General features: G+C 47.2%; 1 protein-coding gene across 1 annotated transcript in view; it reads right to left on the reverse strand.

The window, feature by feature from the left end:
- MTUS2 (microtubule associated scaffold protein 2) overlaps positions 1 to 13,628 on the reverse strand; it is a 210,944-nt gene that overhangs the window by 42,922 nt on the left and 154,394 nt on the right. The window contains exon 6 of the mRNA XM_068395195.1: positions 10,322 to 10,530. Within this exon, the coding sequence (XP_068251296.1) occupies positions 10,322 to 10,530 (209 nt within the window). The remainder of the gene's footprint in view (positions 1 to 10,321; positions 10,531 to 13,628) is intronic.

Below are 13,628 nucleotides of genomic sequence, written 5' to 3' on the forward strand. Positions count from 1 at the left end.
GAATTTTCATCAAAAGGGAAAGTTCCACTATATTGATGCAAAATCCCTCTTGTACATCAGCTCAAAACGCATCTGCTGATGGATCTGCACAAGAAGACTTACGATATTTACACTCTCACCCCCTGGGGCTGCAGCAGTAATTTTGGAGAGACAGAGTTATATCAGCAGAACTTTCTAGCTAGGAACATGCAGTGGTGAGGGAATACAGCAAATAATCTTCTGAAGTCTTTCTGCAAACGACATTTAAAAATGTCTTTGAGGCAGGGGAGAGAAGACAGAACGTTTTTTTTTCATGTGTCTAAAACTCACTAACTTCCAGTACTTCATTTTAACTAAAGATAGGTGAAATGCTGTTTCACGTGCAACAGAAGATATTCCAAGACTACGGGAAAGAAGTTCAAACATTAGAGTCATATGCATGGGACCTACTCAAATATATGGTATATATTCAACTGTTCCACGCTTATTTCTAAATTAATCCTTGTAACAGGCTGGGGGAAGAGTGGTTAGAGAGCGGCCCGGAGGAAAGAGACCTGGGGGTGCTGATCAACAGCTGGCTAAACATGAGGCAGCAGTGTGCCCAGGTGGCCAAGAAGGCCAATGGCATCTTGGCCTCTATTAGGAATAGTGTAGCCAGCTGGTCTAGGGAAGTGATAATCCCTCTCTACTCGGCACTGGTGAGGCCGCATCTTGAGTACTGGGTTCAGTTCTGGGCCCCGCACTTCAAGAAAGATGTTGAGGTGTTGGAGCGAGTCCAGAGGAGGGCGACCAAGCTGGTGAAGGGTCTGGAGGGTCTGTCCTACGAGGAACGGCTGAGGGAGCTGGGGTTGTTTAGCCTGGAGAAGAGGAGGCTCCGAGGTGACCTTATTGCAGTCTACAACTACCTGAAGGGAGGTTGTAGTGGAGTGGGAGTTGGCCTCTTCTCCCAGGCAGCTAGCGATAGGACAAGAGGACACAGCCTCAAGCTTCGCCAGGGGAGGTTCAGGTTGGACATTAGGAAGAATTTCTTTTCAGAAAGGGTTATTAGACATTGGAATGGGCTGCCCAGGGAGGTGGTGGAGTCACCATCTCTGGATGTGTTTAAGAAAAGACTGGCCATGGCACTTAGTGCCATGGTCTAGTTGACAGGGTGGTGTCAGGGCAATGGTTGGACTCGATGATCCCAGAGGTCTCTTCCAACCGCATTCTGTGATTCTGTGATTCTGTAATGTACTCAGCCACTGCTTGAGTATGTTATGCTCCTTTGTAATGTGTTTGCTTTTAAAAATGCCAGTTAGCAAAAGGTGAAAGCAAAAAAATTAGGCCAAAGATCTGGAAGCTTGTCCCAAATCTAGAGGCGATCTCTGTTTCTTTACAGTCAGGGCAGAGAGAAACCCTGAAACCTTTTTCTCTTGCAACATGGATCCCGCTGGAAATGCAGAGAGACACGGACAACATCCAGTCCCTCCTGAACATTTTCCTCCTACTTTCTATGACAGAAAACTCTGCAGGCGCTTATACCTGTCAATCAACCATCTCTTTCCCTAGTCTTGAAGTTACCTGTGGGTTGTCATTGCCGCAGCATGCTCAGAGTGCCTCTCCAGAGGGCTCTGGGGATTTACCTCCTGCCTGAAGTCCTGCCTTGGTGCTTATCTCCTGCCTGGAGTTAAATGTGGGGCAGCTTAAAGCAGACAGCTCAACATTACACAAGTTCTTTCAAGAAGCTTCAAAAGCCATGTCCAGAAATACAGCCAACTTCTGCTGAAGGGATCGCTACTTAACAGTCTTGTGGTCAGACCAATCCTCCAAGCTAAGGTTCAGCCTGAATGAGGTGACTATGCCAGGTACAGGAAGAATGTCCTATGTGCCAGGTGATGCAGTACTCCCGATTAAGCGAAAAACTACTTTGCTCTGCTCTTCGGGAAGCTGAGTCCCTGAGCAGAATAGAAGAGTCATCGGACCACGAGGGGCCTCCTGCAACGTGCAGCCAAGTGCCTGGGGCACCAAACCTCAGATGTATAAAGGCATCTCAAGCACAGCCCCAGAACAAGGCCAAGCTCAGGCATCTCTCTGGTAAGTGATGGTGAACCCCAGCGCTCCCCAGCCAGCACACCGGAGGTGCCAGGGCTCCTTGTACGATCCGTGGGCAGACACCTCCCATATGTCCCCTGAGGGGAAGCGTCAATGGGTCTGTCCATTGACTGTAGACCAAACGTGGGTGCTCTGTGAGAGGCCAGACACCCTTCACCTGGCTGACACCCACACTGTGCCCATGGCTGCTGGACTGAGCCCCACACCGAGCCCCTTGCTCCGACTGGCACAGGAGGCCCATCACAGAGCAGAGGAGAGCCCTCCAGTTTGCTTTCTAACATTTATTCATCTCTAGCTCATTAAAAAGTGAAAACACTTCATTAAGGACTAAGTTTTGCTCACATCACATTAAAGATTTCTGGGACTATTTAGTCTACTACTATATATATATGTATTTGTCTATAAAGGTATATATTAGCTTTCCTTTACAACACTTAGTGATTGTCTCAATGGACAAGATGTTGGTGTTTATGTTTGTGATAAATGTATACAATTTCAATTTCATCCAGCCTCCTTGTTTTAGCAGTAGCATTCAATATACACAATTACACAACACGCTCCTTTTTTATGTCTCTCCAAAACCAAAATTCTCTACACTATATATATCAAGGTCCCTTTCCTCGGTGTACTAAGCAATGAAAAAAAGGAAGAAACGTAGCTTATTTTTTCCCTGCAGATGCAATCAGAGTGAGATGATAGAATAGCTGTGCAGCCTGCTTGCCTCGGAGGCAGCTATCAGCCCAGCAGTGCTGCCCAGGACACGTACTGCTGCTCATTTCTGCAGCAGCCCAGAGACACGTGCTGCATGGCAGGAAGCACCACCAAGGGCAAGTGGGACAAACTTGTGTGGGATGTAAAATATTCATCACACCTGTTTGGTGTAAATGAACATGAACAGTGGGAATATCCCCATCTGTAGAAGGGAAACTCTGCTCACTGGGCTCTCTTCTACAGCTCATACAAAGCTGCGTACACACAACCATTGCTGCCTCCGCACCTCCTGATGTATGTGGTTTTGCTTTGACTTCTTGCCTGCCCTCACTATTGCACTTAGGTGATACACCGGCAGGACACCGTACTCTCCAGTCCTTCTCCAGTGGTGCCTGTCACTGGGACCCCATTGGTGATCCCAGGCCCTGCCATACTCCAGCCCTGTCCTCCGTACACTCGCTGAAAACACATCTTCCCAGAGTGTATTTGAGACAGCAGAACAGATTGTAGACATGTGCTTGCATGCAGGTGTGGGTATTCGTGTTCAGGTACATAAACACATGACTATCTTTGCATATAAATCCCCGAATAAACTAGACATATGGTATTCTTCAAGACTTGGTCACTTTGACTCCCCAGTTTTAATTGGGCTATTGCCTAGTTAGGTGCTAAGCACTCCCAGACTGGAACATCATCTTTATACCATCTGCAAAATGTCTAGCACTCTGTTGGAATAACTGTGGAATAATAAAAATGTTCATGTCCTAAATTTTAATTAGATTGTTCTATAGAAGTCAAATATTAACTAAAAGGAATACATTAAGTCAGACAAGTGCTTTCTCTTTTTAACACACCCAGTTCAATCCAGACACCATCTTTTTGTTCCTTGCTCTGTGTAATTCAATTAAACACAACAAGCTAATGTTACTTAAACAGATTCTATTGCACTGGCAAATAAGAGGATAAAAATTGATTTTTCAAGTAAGGCTAGCCTTTATGATTTGTGACGGCAAAAACCAAATCAAGGCAATTATACACTGAGCCTGTTATTTCTGCAATCAAAAAGCTGGCATGTAGCTGGACTGATGGACATTTAGCATTGCCAGACCTTTGTTATGGATAATAACTCATTCCTCTTACTAGGCTGAAGAATCAGTAAGATCCCTTAAACAAACTTAATTTCTATTGCACTGATCATTATTGCCATTATTATTATGATGCCTATATATGTCATTATTGGACATGTCTATATTAATGGAGCCATGCCACTTTGCCCTCGGGGTAATGGAAAACCACCAAACAAAAGTATTACTGCCAGAGGTCTAAACGTACAAGCAGGGAGAAGGTAGGGGAGGCCACAGGAGAGCCACTGGGATGCTACAACAGGCAACTCCAGGTGAGGCTGCAGCAATGGACTAAGCTATCAGGTGATGCCTGAGGTTGGCCACATGGGTGAGAGTGACATGGATTTGCCAGAGGGACAGGTTACTGGAAAGTAACCACCAGCATGTAAATACGTGTCAAGTAACTCAGTGGTCACTGCCTCTTCTGGGTGGGTAACATTGTATTTGCCCTCTTTCTAGGTTGATTGTGACTTCCCTTAGACTTTTGTTCAAAAATTTGGTCTTGAAATTACTTCTGAACACTATCTGTGAATCGGGGCATGCACTCCCATTTTACAGCAACTTTACAGACTGACATTTGGTGTCATCGTACACTGAAATGAAAGTGAAATCTTCTGAATATGTATGAATATGTGTATGAAACAAGAGCTGTGCTGAAAGGTTTGTCTCTGAAGGGAGGCTCAGCTTTGTGACTCCCAGAGGACGGTATCCCTCCTACCCGGACAAGCGAGGGCTCATCCACCAAGATGGTAACGAGTGTTACAGATTCTTTATTTGCTCCCTCTTAGTGAAAACTTTGTCCAGACTCGCCAAATTCCCTGAAAAGTATCTATAAAATTTAATTTGTTAAATATTTCTGTTCTCTCATGAAAGCAGAAATATTCTTCAATTTCTGGTGTGATTAACACTTTCATGTATGAACCTTGCACCTATTGATCTACAGTGAATTGCAAAGCCTTTGTTCTGTTACATTCTTACTAGAAATCTTGGTAGAGTATCTGTGGAGAGCAATCAATGAACCCATCAAAGAAAACAAAAAAAAAACCCCATGATGATCGAGCTGAGGAAATGCCTTTGCAGTATGTGTCCAGCAGTAGCTGCTGTACTGCACTGCTTAACATGTCTGTGGGCCCTGTATGAATTCTGGAGCTACCCTGCTGGTGTTGGATCTGCCTGATTTCAAGCACTTTGTGAGGAAGGTGCAGGTTTCTCACCCCTTCAACTGCCCACAAAAGCTAATTTAGAAACAACTAGGATTACAGCTCCTGTTCAGATAATTTTGAAAATGAAAATTGTTAAGTCAGAGACAAGAAAGTTATTAATTCAGAGAAAAGCATGCCTACTTCCCAGGCAGTTCACAGTCATTTCCATTTATCTGGTGAATACAGTCTGATATTATAAATGGATTTAAAGCACCTAACAGTTCTACAGGTACTCTGCCACAGGTCTAACCACTGCACATGCACAACAGACACACAGGGTCTATGAAAGTGCCATTCCAGACTGCCCATACCAAGGTCATACATTCACATGTTTAGAGCAAATGCTGCTAATACATTTCTGGCATAAAGTACTGATCCAAGAGTGTCAAAGTCTCTGGATGCTAGAATTGTTATTCACTATTGGTTTTATTTCTGATGAAACAAAGTTTCATGGAAAAATGCAGGCACCTTGAGTCCAAAATATATCCTTTACACAGAATCACAGAATGTTAGGGATTGGAAGGGACCTTGAAAGATCATCTAGTCTAATCCCCCTGCCGGAGCAGGATTGCCTAGAACATATCACACAGGAACGCGTCCAGGTGGGTTTTGAATGTCTCCAGAGAAGGAGACTCCACAACCTCTCTGGGCAGCCTGTTCCAGTGTTCGGTCACCCTCACCGTAAAGAAGTTTTTCCTCATATTTATGTGGAACCTCCTGTGTTCCAGCTTGCACCCATTGCCCCTTGTCCTGTCAAGGGATGTCACTGAGAAGAGCCTGGCTCCATCCTCATGACACTTGCCCTTTACATATTTATAAACATTAATGAGGTCACCCCTCAGTCTCCTCTTCTCCAAGCTAAAGAGACCCAGCTCCCTCAGCCTCTCCTCATAAGGGAGATGTTCCACTCCCTTAATCATCTTCGTGGCTCTGCGCTGGACTCTCTCTAGCAGTTCCCTGTCCTTCTTGAACTGAGGGGCCCAGAACTGGACACGATATTCCAGATGCGGCCTCACCAGGGCAGAGTAGAGGGGGAGGAGAACCTCTCTCGACCTGCTAACCACACCCCTTCTAATACACCCCAGGATGCCATTGGCCTCAGTCCAGGAGGTTCCTCCAGTGCATTGATGATAACTTTCTGATGCAAATGGTGGATGAGCCAACTAGGAGAGGAGCGTTGCTGGATCTTATCCTCACTAACAAGGAGGGTCTGGTTGAAGAGGTGAAGGCTGAGGGCAGCCTTGGTTGTAGCGACCATGAGATGGTAGAGTTCAGGATCTCATGTGGCAGGAACAGAATAGCTAGCAGAATCACAACCCTGGACTTCAGGAGGGCCAACTTTGGCCTTTTCAAGCAATTGCTAGGGGAAATCCCATGGGACAGGGTACTAGAAGGTAAGGGGGCCCAAGATAGTTGGTTAGCATTCAAGGACTGCTTCTTCCGAGCTCAAGATCAGAGCATCCCAACAGGTAGGAAGTCAAGGAAGGGTACCAGGAGACCTGCATGGTTAAACAGGGAACTGCTGGGCAAACTCAAGTGGAAGAAGAGGGTGTACAGATCATGGAAGGAGGGGCTGGCCACTTGGGAGGAATATAAGTCTGTTGTCAGAGGATGTAGGGAGGCAACTAGGAAAGCTAAGGCCTCCTTGGAATTAAACCTTGCAAGAGAGGTCAAGGACAACAGAAAGGGCTTCTTCAAATACATTGCAGGTAAAGCCAACACTAGAGGCAATGTAGGCCCACTGATGAATGAGGTGGGGGCCCTGGAGACAGAGGATACAAAGAAGGCGGAGCTACTGAATGCCTTCTTTGCCTCTGTCTATACTGTTGGAGGCTGTCCTGAGGAGCCCCGGACCCCTGCGGCCCCAGAAGAAGTCAGGATAGAGGAGGAATCTGTCTTGGTAGATGAGGGCTGGGTCAGGGACCAATTATGCAATCTGGACATCCATAAATCCATGGGCCCTGATGGGATGCACCCGCGGGTGCTGAGGGAGCTGGCGGAAGTCATTGCTAGGCCACTCTCCATCATCTTTGCTAAGTCGTGGGCAACGGGAGAGGTGCCTGAGGGCTGGAGAAAAGCGAATGTCACTCCAGTCTTCAAAAAGGGCAAGAAGGAGGACCCGGGTAACTATAGACCGGTCAGCCTCACCTCCATCCCCGGAAAGGTGATGGAACAACTTGTCCTTGGTGCTGTCTCTAGGCACATCAAGGATAGGGGGACCATTAGGGGCACTCAGCATGGCTTCACCAAGGGGAAGTCATGCTTAACCAACTTGATTGCCTTTTATGAGGACGTAACCTGGTGGATAGATGATGGTAAAGCTGTGGATGTGGTCTATCTCGATTTCAGTAAAGCGTTTGACACGGTCTCCCACAGCATCCTCGCAGCTAAACTGAGGAAGTGTGGTCTGGATGATCGGCTAGTGAGGTGGATTGTGAACTGGCTGAAGGAAAGAAGCCAGAGAGTGGTGGTCAATGGGACAGAGTCCAGTTGGAGGCCTGTGTCTAGCGGAGTCCCTCAAGGGTCGGTACTGGGACCAGTACTATTCAATATATTCATTAATGACTTGGATGAGGGAATAGAGTGCACTGTCAGCAAGTTCGCTGATGACACCAAACTGGGAGGAGTGGCTGACATACCGGAAGGCTGCGCAGCCATTCAGAGAGACCTGGACAGGCTGGAGAGTTGGGCGGGGAGAAACTTAATTAAATATAACAAGGGCAAGCGTAGAGTCCTGCATCTGGGCAAGAACAACCCCATGTATGAGTACAAGTTGGGGGCAGACCTGTTGGAGAGCAGCGTAGGGGAAAGGGACCTGGGGGTCCTAGTGGACAACAGGATGACCATGAGCCAGCAGTGTGCCCTTGTGGCCAAGAAGGCCAATGGCATCCTGGGCTGTATTAGAAGGGGTGTGGTTAGCAGGTCGAGAGAGGTTCTCCTCCCCCTCTACTCTGCCCTGGTGAGGCCGCATCTGGAATATCGTGTCCAGTTCTGGGCCCCTCAGTTCAAGAAGGACAGGGAACTGCTAGAGAGCGTCCAGTGCAGAGCCACGAAGATGATTAAGGGAGTGGAACATCTCCCTTATGAGGAGAGGCTGAGGGAGCTGGGTCTCTTTAGCTTGGAGAAGAGGAGACTGAGGGATGACCTCATTAATGTTTATAAATATGTAAAGGGCAAGTGTCATGAGGATGGAGCCAGGCTCTTCTCAGTCCCATTGACCACCACTCTTCTCAGTGACATCCCTTGACAGGACAAGGGGCGATGGGTGCAAGCTGGAACACAGGAGGTTCCACATAAATATGAGGAAAAACTTCTTTACGGTGAGGGTGACCGAACACTGGAACAGGCTGCCCAGAGAGGTTGTGGAGTCTCCTTCTCTGGAGACATTCAAAACCCGCCTGGACGCGTTCCTGTGTGATATGGTCTAGGCAATCCTGCTCCGGCAGGGAGATTAGACTAGATGATCTTTCGAGGTCCCTTCCAATCCCTAACATTCTGTGATTCTGTGAGCAGTGGATCTGAAAAAAATCTACGTCTAATCCTGCCCAAGCCTGAAGACACTTAAATTCCACAGGTATATTATTTTTTACCTCCAAGCCCTCCAGGCACTCAGAGGAGTATTACTGCAAACCCCCAGCTGGGCTGTTAGCGCAGAGGAGCTGGGAACATGAGGCACAGCTATGCCCAGCCAGGAGTCAAAGAGGACTCTATTAAATAAAGTCCCCTGAGGTGTTCAATTTAGGAGGTGTTCTCAGGACAGATCTAACACGCACCAACAGGATGAGAGTCATCTCAAAGCTCAGCTGCAGCAGCTGTTCTCATTTAAAACATATCCAGAGGAGACAAAGGACATATGCCCAAGCTTCCAAAACTCCTTCAGGAAATTGTGAATGATGCATGAGACGAAAAATCTCTCCCCAGTGGACAACAGATAGACAAAGCTGAGCAGACACTGCTCTGCCCTTTTTTGTTTCCCTCTGCTTTAATTAAGGACACTCCACAGTCAGCTCCAAAAAAAAAAAAAAAAGCAAAAAAATGCTTTAGAAATGCCCATCAAGACCAGAAATGTCAAGACTTAAGAAAAATAGAGGGGGAAAATCCCCTGGGAAGGTATTTAAAATATTTAGTACTTTTTAAAAATTCCCTGTTTTTTCAGTTCAGTGAAGCTCCCCCTGGCAAGATCAGCTCCTACTTAGGGAAAAGTGTGAACTACGGTATTTGTTCAAAGGTAACCTTTCCCACTAATATAAAAAAATAACTGAATAAAGTATTTCAGAATTTGTAAAGACTGTTCGTGCTTTGTTTTTTGGTTTTCTTTCTCTCATTTAATACTGAAAGTTTACTCTTGTCTCATCCAAAAGCAGACAAACAGGCAATCAAGGACATTATCCAAACCTTGGGTCCTACTGCAGGTGATTGTCTGCCTGTTTACAAAGTAGTTGGGACACCAGCTTAACCTGGGATGGTACAAAATACATGGGCACCAGGTGAATCAGGTCTGGACCTCAGAGCCCAGCTTGACTTCCCAGATCACTAAAGAGCTTCTGAAACAAGAAATACCTACAAGTTCTTCATGGTTACTGTGGTCGTCTTCTAAACTTTACTGATTTTGTCTCGAGTTTAGTGAACAAATAAGCTTCTCTAATTATTGACATTTTCTTTACGTTCTCTATACCTGCTGAATGTAATCTCCTAAATGCTGAGATAATGTCATTCTAATGTCTTCAGGAATTGGTACCTCTGTAACAGGGACCACTCTGCCTGACCTGTGGTGAACAGGAACAGTAGATAAGTACTGTGAGAAAGCAAATCTTTTCCTTCATCCAACATCTTTGGTTGACTAAATGCATGGATTATTTTTGCATTTGTTCGCAAGTATCAATATCTCAGTTACACCTTCCATTTCTGCTGTAGCAGTTTGGGACTGGGACTTCTAAGTTTCTGCACCTGCTTCAGTCCCAAAAACATCCTGAAACCCCTCCGTGCTTGTGTCAAATGCTTCAGTCACAATTCTTCCTCTTCCAAGTTCCTGAACTTTGATTTTCAAATACATGGCATCAAATTATAATTCCCTCCTCATAATAACTGTTGCAAAGAAATTACATGCTTTGCTCCCAAGAACAAAGTTTCAATGACCATGGAATAAATTTGGGCAAATGACTGGTGTAAAGGCAAAGTATCTTTCCAATGGTAGAAAGTACCCATTGCACTTACCTGCCTGAAAAAGTGCTGTGTTGTTATAGCAAAGACATCAAAGCCACAGCTGGCCCTTTTAAGCTCATCTCGAATATTGCTTAATTGCCGGGACTGCTCATCACACTTTTCCTTCAATCTCTGAATGAACTGCTTTTCAGCATCTCGACTCTCTCCTGGTTTGGGGGAGAATCCATTCTTTGGGGTGGTTGGCCTTTGCTTGGGATGTCCTACAAAGGAGAGAAGAAAAGACCATCAGAGTCACTCACTTTATATGTATGGACATGACCTTCATGTGTTTCTAAGGCCTTTGGGACTCAGCCAAAAGAAAAAAATGTCTGTAGCATTCACACAGATCTGTAAGGGCTTTCAAAGAAAAAGAAAGAGCACAGCGAAATATGTTTCCCTAGGGGACAAAGCTCAAAGCTTTGTAACAGTCATCTCGCCTCAGGATCTGAGCCTGAAGGTCTGCTACGAGCTGAGGAGAGAACTCCTAAGAGTGTCTTACTGAGAACTGAGGTTGTTAGAGGAAGGATTCATCTCACCTATGTTAGACATCTACAAGAACAGAGGTCTGCATCTTGACATGGGATGCTGGACTCTCTTGAATGGCAGTGAGACAAGTGGGCACTTCCAGGTTGAGATTCATCTTATTCTGATGTGAATATCCAGTGTGCCCAGGTGGCCAAGAAGGCCAACAGCATCCTGGCTTGTATCAGAAACAGCGTGGCCAGCAGGACTAGGGAAGTGATTGTATCCCTGTACTCGGCACTGGTGAGGCTGCACCTTGAATACTGTGTCCAGTTCTGGGCCCCTCACTACAAGAAAGACATTGAGGTGCTGGAGAGAGTCCAAAGAAGGGCAACAAAGCTGGTGAAGGGTCTGGAGAACAAGTCTTATGAGAAGCAGCTGAGGGAACTGGGGTTGTTTAGTCTGGAGAAAAGAAGGCTGAGGGGAGACCTTATCACTCTCTACAACTACCTGAAAGGAGGCTGTAGTGAGGTGGGTGTCAGTCTTCTCCCAGGTAACAAGTGATAGGACAAGAGGAAACGGCCTCAAGTTGTGCCAGGGGAGGTAAAAATGTAGAAACATTTTTTGTTATCTTTTACGACAGTGGCCAGAGTGAGTTCTAGCCACCTTTCTAATTTTCTCTCTGCACGCCCTGACAGCATCCTTGTACTCTTCCCGAGTTGCCTGTCCCTTCTTCCAAAGGTGGTAAACTCTCTTCTTATTCCTGAGTTCTAGCCAAAGCTCTCTGTTCAGCCAGGGCGGTCTTCTTCCCCGCCGGCTCGTCTTACAGTACATTGGGACAGCCTGCTCCTGTGCGTTTAAGATTACCTCCTTGAAGAATGTCCAGCCTTCCTGGACCCCTTTGCCCTTCAGGACTGTCTCCCAAGGGACTCTCTCAGCCAGCGTCCTGAACAGGCCAAAGTCTGCCCTCCAGAAATCCAAGGTAGTGGTTTTGCTGACCCCTTTCCTTACCTCACCAAGAATCGAAAACTCTATCATTTCGTGATTGCTATGCCTGACACAGCCTCTGACCTCTCCATCTCCCACCAGTCCTTCTCTGTTTGTAAACAGCAGGTCTAGTGGGGCACCTTCTCTGGTAGGCTCACTTACCAGCTGCATCAGGAAGCTATCTTCCACACACTCCAGGAACCTCCTGGACTGTTTTCTCTCTGCTGTATTGTATTCCCAGCAAACATCTGGTAAGTTGAAGTCGCCCATGAGGACAAGTGCTAGCAATCGTGAAACTTCTCCCAGCCACTTATAGAATGCTTCATCTGCCTCTTCCTCCTGGTTGGGTGGTCTACAACAGACTCCCACCAGGATATCTCCCTTGTTAGCTTTCCCCCTGATCTTTACCCATAAGCACTCACCCTTATCATCCCCATCATTGAGCTCTATACAATCGAAGCACTCCCTAACATATAGAGCCACTTCACTGCCTCTCCTTCCTTGCCTATGCCTTCTGAAGATCTTATAGGCATTCATGGTAGCACTCCAGTCATGAGACTCATCCCACCATGTTTCCATGATGGTAACTATGTCATAGCTTTCCTGCTGCACCATGGCTTTCAGCTCTTCCTGTTTGTTGCCCATGCTGCGTGCATTGGTGTAGATGCACTTCAGCTGGACTATTGATCTCACCTCTAACACTGGTCTCCCGCCCCTATGCTCGTCCTTAGTGCACCTGGTTTTGTCCCCTTCCCCCTTCGAACCTAGTTTAAAGCCCTCTCAATCAGCCCTGCTAACTCATGGGCTAGAATCCTTTTCCCCCTTTGAGAGAGGTGACCTCTATCTGTCGCCAGCAGGCCTGGTGCTGTATAGACCTCCCCAGGATTGAAAAAGCCAAAGTCAGACTGATGGCGCCAGCCCCTGAGCCATGTGTTAATCAAATGAGTTTTCCTGTTCCTTTCAGTATTCATCCCCGATACTGAAGGGATTGAGGAAAACACTACCTGTGCTCCTGACCCTGTGACCAATCGCCCCAGCGCCCTGAAGTCCCTTTTGATCGCCCTCGGACTTCTCTCCGCCACCTCATTGCTGCCAACCTGAAAGACCAACAGCAGGTAGTAGTCCAAGGGCCGTACCAGACCAGGGAGTTTCCTGGTGACGTCTCTTACCCGGGCCCCAAGGAGGCAGCAGACTTCCCTGTGGGATGGGTCCGGCCGGCATACTGGGCCCTCTGTTCCCGTCAGAAGGGAATCACCTATGACAATTACCCTTCTTTTCCTTTTCTCAGAAGTAGTCATAATGCGTGGGGTAGACTGACTTGCCCCAGGCAACCCCCTGGATGGACCTTCATCTGTGTCCTCAATTGCGTGGGCCTCAAGTTCCAGAGCCTCGTACCTGTTGTGTATGGGCACCTGGGAAGGCGAGGGAGGCCGGTAGGGGATTCGCCTGCCTCTCCGAGCAGGGACGCGTTTCCATTCCTCCTCGTCTCTTAGGTCCCCTCCTTTTGCCTGGTGGCACGAGGATATGGGATCCTCTGCTTCTTGTGGAGCATCCGTCTGCTGTATCTCCCTCAGGGATGGTAGGGCGTGGCTCCACCGGTCTATTTCCCTCTCGCACTCCCTGATACTCCTTAACCTTTCTACTTCTTCTTTCAGCTCTGCCACCAGCCTGAGCAGATCTTCCACCTGTTCGCACCGCACACAGACGTTCTCTCTGCTGCCCGTCAGTACCAGTGGCAGGGTCAGGCACCCCCTGCAGCCGGAGACCTGAGCAGCTGCATGTTTACGTGGCGGCTCCGTCTGGGTCGCCACATTCCTTCTGGTGACAGTTTTCCGCCGAGTGGAAACCATAGTCAGATCTCCTCCTGCTG

The sequence above is a fragment of the Nyctibius grandis genome, chromosome 2 (assembly GCF_013368605.1).
Source record: "Nyctibius grandis isolate bNycGra1 chromosome 2, bNycGra1.pri, whole genome shotgun sequence".
In the NCBI taxonomy this organism is placed as follows: Eukaryota; Metazoa; Chordata; class Aves; order Nyctibiiformes; family Nyctibiidae; genus Nyctibius; species Nyctibius grandis.